This window comes from Simochromis diagramma, unplaced genomic scaffold (genome assembly GCF_900408965.1).
Source record: "Simochromis diagramma unplaced genomic scaffold, fSimDia1.1 OVJJ01000753.1, whole genome shotgun sequence".
NCBI lineage: Eukaryota > Metazoa > Chordata > Actinopteri > Cichliformes > Cichlidae > Simochromis > Simochromis diagramma.
The window spans coordinates 5,573,905-5,590,709 of record NW_024387523.1 but is presented as its reverse complement, the minus strand read 5'-3'; the positions used below and the strand labels follow the sequence as shown (position 1 = coordinate 5,590,709).

The following is a 16,805-nucleotide window of genomic DNA, read 5'->3' as shown; positions in this document are numbered from 1 at the left end:
CCAGATGAATGTTTTTGTTTGTTTTTTGTTAAACTGCTTAATCCTGACCTGTGAGTTATTCAAGCACAAAAATGCACAAAATTTACTGGATGAACCACTGTTATTCTCGCACATAACAGATGAGTCAGTAAAAAAAAAAAACAATTTAAATTTCTTTTGGGTTCAAATTGTTATCTGTATGGAGGAGGTCAGGAGAGAGGTACTGCAATGAGTGTTTAAAGCAAAGTGTAAAGCCAGTGGAGGCTCTGTCATGGTCTCGGGCTGCTTTTCAGACAGTGGTATTGGGAATCTTGTCAAAATTGATTGAATATGAATACAGAACAGTATGGTCAAATTTTGATTGTCCATCTGATTGTCAAGAGCTTCATTTTTCAGCATGTCAATGATCCCAAAAAAATCTGCCAGTGCATTAAAAGCATACTTGTTAAAAAAACAAAAAAACAAAACAAAACAACACACACAGTGGAACATTATCAGTCATGGACTGGCCTCCCCAGAGTTTGGACCTCAACATTGAAACATTGTGGGATTCTCCTGACAGAAAACAAAGGCAGCAACATCCAAAGAAGAGCCTTCAAGAAACCTGGAGAAATATTCCTGAAGACTACTTAAAGAAATGACAAGAAAGCTTGTCTAAAAGGGCTTCAGGCTGAGATGAAGAATAAAGGTGGTCATACCAAATACGGACATTTCCAGTTTGTTAGACTACAAAATGTATTTTTGCCTTACGTACACTCACTCACACACGCACACACACACACACACACACACACACACACACACACACACACACACACACATATATATATATATATATATATATATATATATATATATATATATATATATATATATAAAATTTCCCATTTTACTGAGCAAAATACAAATTAGAAATGTAGTGATCACTAGCTGAAGAATATTCTAGAGTACACGACTGAATCAATCGAAATTAATTTAAAACATATTTTTAATGTATCCTGTTGGGATACGTTGAGTTTGTCGTGTTCAATGACATAAAAAAAAAACTACGTTTCCCATAAGCCTTTGTACGCCGGAAGCAGCCAAACGCCGGACCGGATATCTGTACACGGCGCCCCGAAAAGGCCCTTTTCCGTCTCAGAGAAGTGTGGTACAGAACGGCAGACACAAGTGAGTGAAAAATTTACTTTTTACTTGCTTCATAAATCGTGAAAAAGGGACGGACGCGTATCCAAAATCACTGTGGATTTCCATTGTCCTGGAAATTCGTACAGAGAACTTCAGTTTAGTTGAAATGGCGTTTTTATTCCCTCCGAATGTTTCCGTACCAGCACAACAGCGCTGAGCGTTAGCATGCGACTAGCTCTGTAGCACATGTGGATTCTGCACGTTGAGTAGCGGCTCCGATAGATGTCAAATTCAGAACACTAATTCACAAAAAATGTCTATATTAAACTTAATTTCTTCCCTACTAATTAACTGATGCTGAATTTAAACGCGCACCTACGCCCGTTTATAGACGTTTGTAAGCTTAGAATCCGCTGTGGCGCAAGTTTGCTAGTGTTAGCGTGATGCAGGCTTCATCTCCGGCCTCGCTGTACTTGTGACTGTCATTGCTTCGCTAAATCTGACCAAACAGTCACCCAATCTCCTATTAATATGAATAAATGTGCTTCCTATTAAAGTGTCAAATCGTGGGGTTTTCTGCTTTTTGCTGGAAAGCTAACGTCACTTTGTTTGAACGTAACATTGAGTAGCAGCTCAGTCAAGCTACAGTAGTTTTCAGGTCATTCATTATACACAGATTCGTTAAATAAAGTTCCATTTATAAGACTTATGTCACATAGAAATGTAATAGAGAGGCCACAGATTTGCAGTAAGGTCCACCTTCACAAACCCAAATCTTACGTGTAAATGTTTGAAAAAAAGACATAATTGTCATTTATAGTACTGAAATTATAATTTTTAAAACAATGTGCCAGTAATGTTGTGGTGTTTCCTCAGTGACCGATTGGGAGACTGCCCCCGCTGTGGCTGAGACCCCAGAGATCAAGCTCTTCGGCAAGTGGAGCACCGATGATGTCCAGATCAACGACATCTCCCTGCAGGTGAGCGGCAGTGTGAAAGATTCACTGTTGTGCTGTTAAGCGAGGCTAGAGTCACGCCTGGACACTCACCTGTTGTCCAGGTGTGCTACAGTGCTCGCAGAGGAAAAGTCTTTGCTTATTCATTGGCTGTAGTCTAATGTGGCCCAGTCAATCACCGGCTCAGACACAATATCTGCCTTTAACGATGCTGTTTTTCAACTTAAAACAGAAAATGATGCTTAAAGATGTCATTCTTCGCTGCAGGATTATATTGCTGTGAAAGAGAAGTACGCCAAGTACCTGCCACACTCTGGAGGACGTTATGCCGCCAAGCGTTTCCGCAAGGCTCAGTGCCCCATCGTGGAGCGTCTGACCAACTCCATGATGATGCACGGCCGCAACAACGGCAAGAAGCTGATGACCGTTCGCATCGTCAAGCACGCCTTCGAGATCATCCACCTGCTGACTGGAGAGGTACTTTCATAGCACTGCTATAGTGTGTGTCACTATTAAAGAGATTATAATTATAACTACAGAAAAGAAATGGTTCCTTATGCTATGAAAAACACTATTGAAAATTACAGAGAACAGGATCTTACTGTGGTATGAGCCGTTTTCAATAATAACTAAAATATAAATAACTTAATTTAGACACGGCGTGCTGAGAAAATGTTTAAAATTTGAATTCTATCTGGGTTTTAAGACAGTATTTCAGCATTGAAAACATTTTTTTTAGACAGTTCCTGGATTGTTTATTATTTTTAGTGAGTTTTGCAGTGGTTGTTGCCAAGCAGACAAGGGTCCAGAGTTAATCTGCATATTTAAGGGTAAATGTGATATTGGCTTTAAACTTTGAGTAAGAAAATTGGGAGCAAACACAAGGATTAACAGCAGATTGTGTCAGCTTTCAGATGGTGTCCAGACTTATGGATCTTTGTCACTACATGTTATGGATTGATTTAAAAAAAAATTATCTTCTTAACCTCTTTGTTCCCAGAACCCCCTGCAGGTCCTGGTCAATGCCATCATCAACAGTGGACCCCGTGAGGACTCCACCCGTATTGGTCGTGCTGGTACCGTCAGGAGGCAGGCTGTTGACGTGTCACCCCTCCGCAGAGTCAACCAGGTAACAAACGCACAATTTTTTTTCTACCTTCACGTAATTGTTGATGTCTAATCATGTGACTAGATGACTTTAATGCATCTTTTAGGACATGTAAAGTTTGATGCATGTTCAGTTTTTTTCCTGGTTTGCACATGACCTTTATTACTGTCAGGTCTGCATACAAGAGTGGTTCTCAAGCGGAAAGATCAAAACAGAAAATATGAAGCGAAGCTAAACTGAGAAGTTCAGTTTGGCTTCACTTAGCTGAACATTTTAACCCCTCCTATTAGTGATCGTTAGAAATTGCGAGGTTCAGTCTTTTCTCACCTTGTTGGGCATATAGAATACAGTAAAGGCAGTTAGTCTCTTAGATTGTGGCAGTCTTATTTTTAACAATTTCATTAATAGCCTCTCCAGTGTAAGTAAATAAATACTTGATTATCATCAGTGCCAGTGTCCTTCTGTCAAAAAGGACAGAAGTACCAAAAAAATGCTTCCATGCTGTAAAACCTCTTTGTCCAACACCATCTTCCAACAGTTTTAGCATGGAAATAAATTAGAAAAGGTTCACTGTTTTTTCATGTATTTGATGTGTTAAACGAGGCTAGAGTCACGCCTGGACATTTTCTGTTGTCTTGGTGTGCTAGAGTGCTCGTAGATTAAAAGTCTTTGCTTATTCATTGGCTGTAGTCTGTCGTGGCCCAGCCAATCACCAACTCAGATACATTTCACTGCTGGCCTGTGGTCATGTCTCTGGAGTTTAACCCGTTTCACCTCACTAACGTGTGCTCCGTCTCGTCTTGCAGGCCATCTGGCTGCTGTGCACGGGAGCAAGAGAAGCTGCTTTCAGGAACATCAAGACCATCGCTGAGTGCCTGGCTGATGAGCTGATCAATGCAGCTAAGGTAACAGACTTAGTGGACTCTGATTACATCCTACCAATTATGTTGGAACCTTTTTAGTGATCAGAGCTGACACATATGAGAAACTGTTCTGAGGCGTGTTAAACTTAAGTTTCTCTCTCTTTGCAGGGTTCATCTAACTCTTATGCCATCAAGAAGAAGGACGAGTTGGAGAGAGTTGCCAAGTCCAACCGTTAAACATGTTCACTTTCTAACAAAACAAATAAATCAAGAAATTTCTGTTGAGTTTGAGTGTTTTATTGGACATCACATAAACAAGCCTTTGATTCTGTGATGGAAAGCTGGAGTTCTGAGTTAAACTACAAGGTAAAATTATCTTATTGGTTAGTGCTGTGACATTTTAATTTTGGATGGATGGCACTGCTGATAGCTACTGTTTTACTGGCTCAAAAGTACTGTTCAGTTACCGTGGCACAGTTGGTCAGCACTGTAGCCTCCCCAAAAGGTGCCAGATTTGATACCATTGATTAGCTGGTGTCTTTCAATGCATGTGTTTGTTTTCTGCAAGTCTCCCATAATTGGTCCTAGGTGTGAATGTGGGGTTGCACATCTGTACTCTCCCTGCGATAGACTGGTGATAAATCCAAGGTTTCGCTAACAGCTGGGATAGGCTGCTGCCCCACTGAGACTCTGAATTGGACAAGTAGAAAATAAATGGAAAGACTGGATTTACATTTATTTTAGCCTGATGTACCTAAAGAACTGGCAGTTGAATTACACAGGAATAAAAGTACCACTAGAAGTTAGAAGCTGGATTTTAATATTTCTACACTTGGGACAAATTCATACACCGCAAAGCTAAATCAAATCTGAATCTCATCACCTAGCAGCTACAGATGGTCTGCAATTTAAAAACAGTTAATACCCAAGTACTGAAATGTGGATATGAAAGCTGTACACTGTAGTAAATGTGGGCACCAAGTCTTAGGTTAGCCAAGAAAACATTTAAAGGGGACTATCACAAGCAGTAATGTTAAGAGATATCAGATTTCTGGAAAGCAGACGTAATACACCTTTACTGGATCTAGATTACATCAATTTGGTGAGAAAAGTTAAAAGAATGCTGGGCTGAGTGTTGCCTTTGGCTTTTCCTTCACACTTTGGTCTAAAAAGGTATTGAAACATCTGCATATATACAGAATGAAACTTGTAGTGAAGACTCTTTCCTGTGGGGTTACTGTTTTACTTTGGTGGACTGTGAAAGAGTTGGAACAGTGCAAAACTACAGCTTCATCTAGTGGTTTCATGAGTAGATTTAAGGACATTGTGCAGCGCTGTTCGTTCAGCAGAGGGGGTAGTGGTGCAGTAAATTAGGTGGCTGGTTCTGTCTCAAAATACTGCACATTAGTATCACTACCCCCACCACTGCGAACACCTGCAGATAAATGCTGAGTGGTGTGGGCGTGTTTTCAGAAATATGTATGCTTTCTGTTGACAAGGAGGCAGAGTGAGGACAGAGACGCTCCCAGCTTGGAGGCCTCGCTACAGGCTGTCGGCAGGAGGGTGTAGTCCTGCAGCTTCTGGAAGGCCTGCAGAGAGGAGAGAGGAAACAGTTCAGTCATTCAGACCTGAGCTAGTTGTTACAGACTACACTGCAGGGAAAACTGAAAGGAAAGGAGGAAGGAAAATTTGCTTCACTGGCTGGAAGTTAGAACAGCAGATCTGACTAATGAGTGTCAGCGATTAAGAGTCTTAGATCTACATGACAGTTTTGATGTTTCCCTTTTCTTTAGAGACCAAAACTCTAAAAAAAAAAATTAAAAAGCAACTTCAATTTTGTTACATTTCTAATGGTAATGTTGATTTATCAAACTCATCTAATGATTTATTGCCACGCTAGCGTTATTTTCCATTTCCCCCCTGATGAGTTTCCACGTTGTCTGGATAACATTTACATTTCTTGATGTGATTTGTACTGTGTACAATTCCAGCAGCAGGTCAGCAGCATGTGACCTGATGCTGCTTACAAATTTACCTGTTACACTTGATGCAAGTGGAACTTTTTTGTAGGCCTGTGCAGAACCAGCACATGCACCTCTCCTTCTGGTCAAGCTGATGGCAGCAGTGACAGCTGATGAACTGACCCTGTAGCCAAGCTGCATGCTCATCTTCAGCTGTGAAAGCAGCCAGGTGCATATACACACTAACAAGTGACATCATTTCAGGACAATATGACTTGGCCCGGTTGCACAGTGTTCTACTGAAAACAATTAGTGATTCCAATAAAACATCAGCCATCACAAAAAAAAAAAAAAAAAAAAAAAAAATGCACAGATGTGCATCTCAGATTAAATTGAAGGTTGTGGGAGTGTTCTTTAAGAATGAAGCTGTTTTTTTAATCTGGTGTACAAAGATAATAATCTACAAAGATTGTGTGATCCTATTATAAGATGGTTGTATGGGTGGGTTGGTGGACAATATTGGACATTGTGAAATTTTTTAAATGCAAAATACTGACTTGAGGGCAAACTGCTTGAAGGGAAAATCATGCAAAAAACAAGTTATCAGTCTTTAAAGGAATTTGTTGCTTTTACTTTGTGAAGTTTATCTCATTGTGAAAAATCAAAGTTTCCAAATGTTCAAATTAACTCCTCTAACTGTAAGTTCGGTTTTAAATCTCGCCTGATATAATTTTCCAGCAGTGGCGCACAAACAGTTTCACAAAATACAATCATTATTTTACTTCTGATTTATTTAATTTGCCTCAATCCTGAAACAAACTACAGAAGTATCTGAAAAATGCTGATTTATTCTCACTATGCTGGACTCAGCTTCTGTCCTGCCACCTACTTACATATTTAACGGGTCAGAGACGGCACCGTGAGCGGGATATCGACTTCACTAGTCTCACAAAACATTTCAGCTCTTGGAACCACAAGCACAACTGTGACCTTCAACTGCAATGTAACAAGTAAAGAAATGTGAAAAAAAGAAATCTGTTCACATCCCAGATCTTCTTTAGAGAACCTTTTTTGTCTAATGATCAGTTTAGAGCGAGTCAGTCACATTTAGGTCTGATTTAGGATTAACAGAGGCGCTTTACTTCCAGGTGGTGAAGCAGCACAAGACACAGAGGTAACATCTGAATTACAGATGCATTAGGCCTTAAAAGGGATAATCACTAATAACAGACAGATTTATAAATCATAAAAGCACTTAGGTTTAACACACAGGACCAATCACACAAAGGACCGGATGCACAGGGTTTATTACAAAAAACAAAACAAACAAAACACGAGCTGGGCAAAAATTTGGGGCAGATATCAAATTTCTTATAGGAGCCTGATGGTTGATTTTGATGTGTGATACAATGCATCTGTAGATCTATTATATTGTTGATGCAGTGTGGCTTTGATGTTAATGCTGTTGCATTTCTTTTTATTTCTGTTTATATTTAGATAAAACTAATAAAAAGCTTTGATCACACCAAGGAAGAAGCCATGTATTTCTGTGGTGCAGCGCAAACACACGTGAAGCTGCAGCAATACTAGTTATAAATATTTGATCTTGGGCGGTAAGTTTACTTCACTCCGTCTTGAAAGAAGCTGAGATTCTCCCACAGACTGTTATCAGAAACACACAAGCTAATGACTGCTGTTTAAAGGGAACTGGAGCTGATGATCTAGCTTCTTTTATGTGGAGACGGTGGAAAAAAGGAGGGCTAACATCTGAAAACCTGAGTCCAGCTATCATTTGTACTCCTCCCGATGGAAGCTGTTAGCAAATATTTGTGGGTTTATGCAAGCACTCACGCGACCGAGTAAAGCACCGTGAGACCTTAAAGCTCACACTGACAGTATTTAAAGCTGTTGGATGAGCATGCATGCTTATGATTACTGAACATATGATTCAGTGTTTATGTAGCCTAATTAATACAACAAGGAGATAAGAGCCAGAAACTGCCAGAGGAGGAAAAAAAAACAAAAAACAAAACCTGTCAAACTATAACATAATGAAAATAGCAAATTACAGGAAAACCTATTTATTGCTATTAGCTCATACATGAACATGACACTATACTGCAATAATGTGCAGTTTATTAAAAAAAAGGAAAAAACCCTCTGTGGTACTCACAGAAACGCTGTCAGGGCATTCGTCTGCTGGTCGGTGCAGCAGGAAGTCCCGTTTGGACGGACCTTTGATGTAAATGCAGTTTGCTGCCAACTCCTCTGGGACGGTGAGCACATCGTAGTGGTGATCAGTCAGCTGTTCCATCATCTGCAGACAAACACGCACATCCAGCATTACACACAGTCGCTGAGCTCCAAGCCAGCACTAATGACATAAACAGATGTGTGCAGTTCAAGTGAGGATGGAGAGATTATATATTTATGACTCATAATGAAAAACAGTATTGACCATAGAGAGATGTTGGGCCCTGCCTAGCACAATGCTTTAAAATCCTTGTCTTAAAAAGGTTCATTTTAAATGTTGTCATTTCTCTCTTTACATTTCAATAAACTAACTGAAAACCAGCACAAAGGCTTGATCATCATGATGCTTAATACAAAGTCCCCAAAAAAATTAACTAAAGAACCCTTTTCATCAAGTCATGTAATCTTCTGGGATATTAATCTGGTCAAAGTAGATGAAGAGTTTGTTAATCAGTTCCAGCTGCTGTTGTTAATGTAATTAAAATAAGGTGCACTAGTCAGGCAACAATGAGACAACCCCCCTAAACATGAAGGATGGTCACTCATTTCTTTCCCACTAGTTCTCATCTGGCTAAAGTCAGTGTCACTGAGTTCATGAGGGTGGCATGAGGGCCCAGCATGCTCTACTTGGGCCCTGCCTGGCACTCTGGAGAATGGGCAGGTTCACCCCGAGTACATGTGACAGACATCAAAGGGTCTGGAGAAGATGTGGAGAGCATTCTGCGGCCTGTAACATCATTCAGCATGACTGCTTTCATAGTTGGCCAGGGACTAACAAAAAGGGAGGGATGCACAGACCGGCTGGCAATGGCACTGACTGCCATCAGGTACCAGGATGAAACCCTTGGAAACACTGTCAGACTACGCTGGTGCAATGGGTCCTGGGTTCCTCCTGGTGCACGATAACGCCCAGCCTCATGTAGCGAGAGTATGCAGAAAGTTCTTGGAGGAGGAAGGAATTGATATCATGCTTGCACTGAGCCTAATCCAACAGGACACCTCTGGGACATTATGTTTGGGTCTGATGCTGCCAGGTTGCACCTCAGACTTCACCAGGAGCTCAGTGATGCCCTAGGAGGAGATCCTCCAGGACACCATCCATTGTTTCATTAGGAGCTTACTCAACCTTGTCTGGCCATACTAACTACTGAGTACCATTTTGAGTTGGTATGAAATTATTTCAAAATAGACTAGCTAGCTGCATAATTTTTTCACTTTGACTTTTTTTTCTTTTTTTGGGGGGGGGGGGTGTCTGAATTTAGCTCCCCTGAATAATGCTAATTATTGTAATGATTCATAATTAGCATTTCCAATAAATGATGTGGCATCATTTCATTCCCAACACATTACCCAGTCCATATCGATCTGGCATGACGCCCCGCAGGTGAGATCTAATGTGCTTTCAAAATGTGACTAATTTTTTTTAAGTGGTGCATTTACAATTAAAGTTGAAAATGGTAGCTCTAATTTACATCAACCTCTCAGTGTTTTAGGGACACGAGTCATAACGGCATAAACTGATGTGTCAAGTAATTTTTAGCTGTTTTGGTCATTACTGAGATCAAATTTATTATTGTTTATTATGATTTCTCACAGACTTCTTCCTTGATTAGGTGGAAAGCCATCCTTATCATGTATAGCATCTTGCAGTGCCGTTCATTGCCCCTTGGATTTCTTTTCAAAGGTGCAGCTGTCGCAGAGGATTGTGGGTCATTGCTGCTACCAATGTGGCTGGATACAGCAATACATCCAGGTGTTTGTAATCACACTAAATAGTATCATGATGTGGAACCATCCTTTGTTTTCTGACTAAACGTAGTGCCAGGATAAGGGATTTCCAGCTACTGAGACTGATCACCCCTCATATACAGCCGCACAAGCTGTTGCTCACAGCCATTTCTGTTCCTTTTAGGCAGAGCCTCCAACTTGTTTGTTATAAGGTCACCAGCACAGGCACACAGACATGCTAAATGGAAAGCTATGTAGCCTGTGTAAACAAACTGGCATGAATAGATGAATGTGCAGGGTCAGCTGGCAGGCTGTCACACCTGGATTTCTATAACACCGTCAGCAAGCGGACAAAAACAAAACTTTAATGATTGAAGTTAAATATTATGCTCACTTCCAGCTCCATATTTTTATTCTGTTGTTGTTGTTGTTGTTGTTGTTGTGTGTTCAGAATAATCCCTTTTCATCTAATTTTGGACTTTTAATACGGTCTTGAGTTAATCCAAATAAGCAGGCAAAAATCCTATTTTCATAAAAGCTACAGGGAGTGTTTTCTCCTTGGTATGCGCTTTTCCCTCAATTGCTACAATGCCACAATATTATTAAGGAATTACCCTTTGGGAAACAACACACACACATACCCGGAGTGTCTTCTTGGCCCCATCACTGTTGCTGAAGATGATGGTGTTTGGGCCTCCCATGGAGCAGATGTTTTTCAGTCGGGCTCCATCACAGACGGGGACAGTCGACACTGCAAAGTCCTGAACACATGTGGGGGTGAACGGTTACCAAGCATACTGGAAACTTCTAGAAGTTTCCAAGCAGGTTTGTTTTGTCATCACAGGTGTAACTAATAACATTAAGATTGGCTTTTCACACATCCCAGTAACTGATGCCTCGACTCCTAACTTACTCTCACACTATAAAGTGGTTCCATCTCTGCTCTACACACTGTATATGTAAGGGTGATATTTATGAACGAAAGTTAAATGGAGCCAGAGTGACTCCTCTGAAACACAACACTGATGAAATCATCTCCTGGTTTTCCCCAGTCGAACACTTAAACCCTCTCATCCGCTGACACCATTTCACGCCACACCCCCACACTCCCACACCCAAGGGAAGAGCGAAGAGCAAATTCAACTCCAAAATATGCAAAATATGTGTGCGTGTCAAACAGAAGTGCATCTATAGTTCTTGAAAAGAGTCAATACTAATGAGCAGCTCGAGCCCAGCCCGAGTGAGCACGCTGTGCTGTGCAGCGCTGTGATTATTTGGGCAGTGGAACAACCTCATTCATCAGTGTTTATACACAAGAATTCCCCAAATGCAATTCAGCAAATGGCCACCTGCTCACATTGGCACCTGGGTTTCATATCCGACTGTAATCTTGGCACCGAGGCAATCTTTGTTGTGCAGGCTAAAAATATAAACTCTATATTTTAGTTAGTTGTGTATTGATAATCTTTAGCTGGGCTTTTATGGAGATACACAGACATACAGCAGCCATACTAAGACACTTTTACTGTAAGGCAAAGATAATAAGATGTAGCAGTTGTATATAAACGCATCAGGATAAAAAAAAAAAAAAAAAAAGGGAGTGAAGAAAACATGCTCAGTGCATCATGAGAATTTCCCCCAGAAGCCTGAGCTATAGCAACATAACCCGAGGATTTGATCTAGGCCTAACTATAAGCTTTATTAACAAAGGAAAGTTTTCATCTTAAAAGTAGAGACAGTGTCTGAATGCCTGTAGGTTTGTGAACCAAAGGCAGAGAGGACTCAACCTTTAAAGTTTCTCTGATGTATGGCTTCCCTCTATATGCATTTTTCCTTTTTATACCTAAAAATCAATCCCACTACGCTATGTGGAAGGACCCCCCAGCTTGAGCTGTAATCATGGATGCACAGGTATTATTTACCTTTAGTGTATAAAAGAGGCATGACACACCTGGATTATCTAATCTCTGGTGAAGACCCTACACTAAAGTCTTCCTTTGCATTTTTAAGTTTCACATACTTTAATTAACTGCTCTTCAGTTTGAGTGAATTAACAAAGAAGCCAGGGCTAAATCCTCCAGTACTGTGCCACACACTGAATTTAATTAAAAGTAGCCCTAAATAGAAAAGCTGTCATAAACATTTATGTTCAAATGACATCTGACATGATAAACTACAGCAGCGGGCTGCAACAAAACACTCGATGGATGATGCAGCTGTGCCACGTGTCAAAATGTGTTGACTGACATCCCTTTTAAAAAGACGACTCTGAGGCAAAAATGTCAGATTCTGTTAAAAGCATGCCGCCCTGACTCCTCAAATCAGAGACAGACATGTGCCTTCACGACAGGCAGCCCCAAACTAGGGAAAGTTTGAAAAAGCTTCCTCCTGCTCACTGTACCCTCTCCCCTCTATAGCCCTTACCCTGAAGGTGTCTGCCAGCACCTCCGCCCCTCTGCGGTTGGTGTGGGAGGAGATGCCGACAAAGAACTCCCTCCCCGTGAAGAGGATGTCGCTGCCCTCCAGCGTTGCCCCTACAGAGTCGCCCTGCTCTCCGTCCATCTGCACCACAGTCAGGTTGAGCTCCGACATCACCCTCCTCACCGCCTCCACCTGAGGAAGGAATAAACTAGACTCAGTACGAGAGTTGGAAGAAAGCAGCTCAGGCAGGTGGTCTCCGTGTAACATCATCAGTTCTGTGTTTCACTGGCAATTAATATTTGCAATAAGAAGCTACAATAATTAAAAAAAACAAAAAACAGACTGTCAGCTGAGCATTTTAAAATGTGCTTAAAAACAACAACTGTCTAATAAAAGAACATTTGCTTATAAATCCAGCTGTTGTATAATTTAGTCACTCATTTACATTCTGATTATTTACTGTTCAACTTTAAAGATTTCTTTCAAACAGCTGAGCTGGTTTCCCTCCTCTTGTTAATCCAAGTCTCTCTTTCTGCCATCTTAGAATAAGTGGAACTGAAACTGCTGGAGTAAGCAGTGAAACCGTTGCAAAACCAGATTTCTGAAAAATCATTTAAATAATTCTCGATCAGTTATCTTGGGTTTTTTTTTTTTATCATTTGTGGAAGCCACAATTGTAAATAAAAACTACATTTAGATTAACTGTGCAACAGAACAACTCTCTTATCATGTTATGGTGACACATTTTGCAATACGCGCGACACTGACTGCAAAACAACGGGGTGCCAGCAGTAGAACATCTGGGATGTGTTTGAGTGTCTACCAATGAAAAGGTTGTGGGATTGATCCCGCGAGTGTGTGAGAATGTTAGAAAGAGCTTATGCTTAGATAAAAGTGCTGTATTAATGTGTCTGTCTGGGTGAATGAGATTTACAGAAGAAAGTGCATTGAGTGCTCAATGAGTAAAAAGGCACCATATAAGTAAAAGTCCATTTACAACCAGATAATACATTATAATATCTGGAACTAAAGAAGAAAAATACTTCCAAAAAGGAACTGTGCATTTACTGTCATCCAAAGGGTCTGGGTGTTTATCTATTAATTTATTTTAATTAATCAGCTCTTTGATTTGCTTCCCGGCTTTTGATTCATTTTCTGTCCGAGCCATGTTAAGTTCCACTCTAAGAAACATGTTAAGAAAACATTAGGACATTAAAAAAAAAACAAAAAAAAACTGTAAAATGGTGTCAACACTTATTAACTGGACAGGAACCATTTGAACAGCATCACTGTTGAGAAGTTTCTTTCCCTAAAGCTTTTTCCAGCAAACCTCCAAGTAGTTTAGGAAAACTACAAACTCTCTCTTAACATTTTTCTTAAAGTTGCGTTTTTAAGTCAGTCATAAAATAACATTTTGTTTATCAAACAGCCAAAAATAATAGCAGATGAATGGACTCGTAGCCAGGAAAAACCCTGAGATCTAACTACAGAAGTATAACTGGAACTTTGGACGCTCCCAATAAGTCTGGCAGCATCTAAAACACCAAAAAGAAAACCAGTATCAATCAACTAATATCACTGTTGCTTAGAAACATTGTTTTCAGGAGTCTAGTTTTATATGTCTGAAAGGCCAACGATCATAGCAACAAGGAACAACAAAGATCAGTGAGACCATGTTACAAACAGCCCATACTATGTTTGTCAAGTTCATTTTTATACCGTACTCATACAAACCATTACCCAATACTACATAGAAGATTAAGTGCACTCTGAAAGGCTTTTTCTATGCTGCATTACCTCGCTTTGTCTCTGCTCTTTGAAGGGTCTGGTGATGAGCGCCGTGTCTCCCTGGATGACAGCCACATCCTCTATCTTCCAGCTTTCTGGCAGCTCGGGGTCAGGGGGGATCTCGATCAGCTGCAGGCCCACCTTCTGCCTCAACGCTCCAGTCAGGCAACCAAACTGACGCTGAGCTTTGGCCAGGTCCACCGAAACCTCCCCGTTCTCCTGGCTGTCCCCTGCTTTCTTTCCAAAGGTCTCTGGAATGCTCCTCACCACGGCGTGGGTGAAATGGCCATAAGGGCACATGTTTGCCATGGTTTCAATAATGTGGTAGCAAATATTGGGGCTGTGCCAAAAATCTCACTAAGCTGGCTCTGCCAGGAGAGGAACAAGAGGCAATAAAAGGATGTGAACGTTTATGTGTTTCTGGTCTCCTCTCTTGCAGTCTCGGTATTATTAAGACGCTGGAGGAAAAATGCTCTAAACTAAGCTAAGCTTGTGAAGAAGTAGATCCAGGAAGAGAATGGGAAGCATCTTCAGCCTGGTCTTTGCCTCTTCTTTAATTAGGGACTTCACCATCTATTATCCCAAACATGGGAAGCAAATACTACCAGCCTAAGAAAGAAAAAGATGGATACATCAAGGCCAAGGCAAGAACAAACAAAAATATCAATTTCTATAAAACATTAGAGGGTCACATCCCTGCCTACATGCTTTCATTGGCACTGGACTAAAGTGAAATAGTCCTAAAAATCTGTAATTTATTTACTCTGTAGGGGAATAAAAAAAAATAGTTTATCCCCCATTAAAACATCCAAGGACAGCTGAAATAATACACAGACAAAGAGCACGGCTGAAAGGAGACAAAGGAGCTTTGTTCAAGGTCAGATTATAAGGAATCATTATTCAATAGCCCTCCAATATGCTGCAAAGCCTCTTCATATCTGGCCAGTGGGTTAGATTTGGGACAATTGCCCTTTTATCATCTTCCCTGTAACTGGCAGGAGTCGCCCACGGCGAGCTGCACACAGGATGTTTCTTAAATCTGCTTCATAACTTATGCAACAAGTGCTGGGCTTTGATGTTCACTTGACTTTGTTTTAAAAGGCTGCAGCACATGGAGAATATTAATGGATACTTGAACACCGAATATTTACAAACTACATTATAATCACTACTTATATGTTGAATTTTTCTACCTCGTATAGCTTTTGTTTGAGTTTTACCAGCTGTATTAATCAGTACAAACTTCAACCACAAGCAGAACAAAACATCCTGAGGCTGTGGGGCTGCAGGAGTGCACCGCCCCAGCAACTCAACTCTCTTCCAAAATACTTTTCATGATGTTCCCCATCTTTCTTAAATCGGCAAAATAACAGCAACACCCTCACCCCGAGTCGCACAAATAACAAACAGAGCTCTACACTTAGGCCTGCTCACCTGTTTTAGGTCCCGGGTATCCGCTTTCGTCGCCGTTTTCCCTCTATTTTAATTTAATTTCCAAAGCAGCCGAGTTCCCGTTACTCTCCAGCTCCTTTCTCTCTGCCGAATGGCTATCGCGTCAAGACGGCGAACGTGAATTGGCATGTTTCCGGTGGCAAATTTCAAAATAAGACAGCATTGGTTTACATGAACTGTGTCGCGTCGTTTGTACCATATTGCAACTGCTATACAAAAAATAGCGCGCGATAAAATAGCGCGCGATAGTGTGTATACACTATGTATACACTGTAACTGAAAAAAATAATAATTTGCCAACGGTCGTGCTCATAGTTTTTAACGCCACCCCCAAGGAACTTCCGGTCTTATTTTCGACCATTGACGCTCACGTCCCCCGCCACCTCCCCTCCCCATCCCCCACCCGTCCTACCCGGATTCAATCAGCGGTGATTTATCGCAGGCGCTGCTGTTCTGGCGCTTGCACTCTTAGTGGCAACTGCACTGCAAAGTTACTACCGTTTTAATTTAATTTACACTGGCTTCAAGTTCGTTAACAAAACAGAATTTCATTTGTTTGAAGTTAATATAAACATATTATTAATTTGTGAGTACATTTGTGACCGCCGTTACTGTTAACCTACGTAATTGCTACATTTAGAAGACTTGTTCAACCTATCTGGTGTAATTTAGACTAGTTTAATATAACATTAGGCGGATGTCTTGTTGAAAAATACCCAGGAAATTCCTATTTTTGCCACACCGGTGCTCCTTCTACGCATTAAAACACAGAATTAAAGTCAGATTTTTCTAGGATTATGGACTCCCCCTTTCCCCCTCTCCCATCCCTGCTGTAATCCTGATGAATTGTTTATGAAGGGTCAGGCTTGTGCTTTATATACAAATATAAATGTGGTCTGTCTGAAAGCGAATCAAAGATTTATATGCTGAATTACTGAGCCATCTTTGTTTTTATCCTCCTGACATTTTACTTATTTACTTATTTATAAATAAATAAATAAAATAATCTGGCTTTCCTCAAAGTGGGTCAGTGATGTGATTGCTGGATTAACAGGTTGTCCCATCAGACACCCCACCTCCGAAAAACTACCCATGATTTGTGTTTATAATTAATAATCCAGTATTTCTAAAGAAACTGGTGATGTTCAGAGGTGATGTAAACATGCAG

General features: G+C 40.7%; 2 protein-coding genes and 2 non-coding genes across 4 annotated transcripts; 3 read left to right on the top strand and 1 right to left on the bottom strand.

Annotated features, from left to right (window-relative positions):
- The first annotated feature begins 1,050 nt into the window (after positions 1–1,050).
- On the top strand, positions 1,051–4,319 carry rps5 (ribosomal protein S5). The gene is made up of 6 exons (XM_040020053.1): positions 1,051–1,149; positions 1,984–2,087; positions 2,331–2,540; positions 3,064–3,192; positions 3,978–4,076; positions 4,203–4,319. Coding segments are annotated over exons 1-6 (612 nt in total). The 5' UTR covers positions 1,051–1,148; the 3' UTR covers positions 4,272–4,319.
- Positions 2,126–2,258, top strand: LOC120727297. Its single transcript, XR_005694482.1, has one exon. It is a non-coding gene; the product is annotated as a small nucleolar RNA SNORA3/SNORA45 family (small nucleolar RNA).
- On the top strand, positions 3,769–3,900 carry LOC120727296. The gene has a single exon (XR_005694481.1). It is a non-coding gene; the product is annotated as a small nucleolar RNA SNORA3/SNORA45 family (small nucleolar RNA).
- A 324-nt stretch (positions 4,320–4,643) lies between the features above and the next one.
- ddah2 (dimethylarginine dimethylaminohydrolase 2) lies at positions 4,644–15,950 on the bottom strand. Its single transcript, XM_040020052.1, has 6 exons — positions 15,620–15,950; positions 14,195–14,794; positions 12,401–12,589; positions 10,618–10,737; positions 8,169–8,312; positions 4,644–5,623 (listed from the first exon to the last, which is right to left on the bottom strand). Exons 2-6 carry the CDS (start codon positions 14,492–14,494, stop codon positions 5,504–5,506), a joined length of 873 nt encoding a protein of 290 aa, XP_039875986.1. The 5' UTR covers positions 14,495–14,794; positions 15,620–15,950; the 3' UTR covers positions 4,644–5,503.
- Positions 15,951–16,805: the final 855 nt, after the last annotated feature.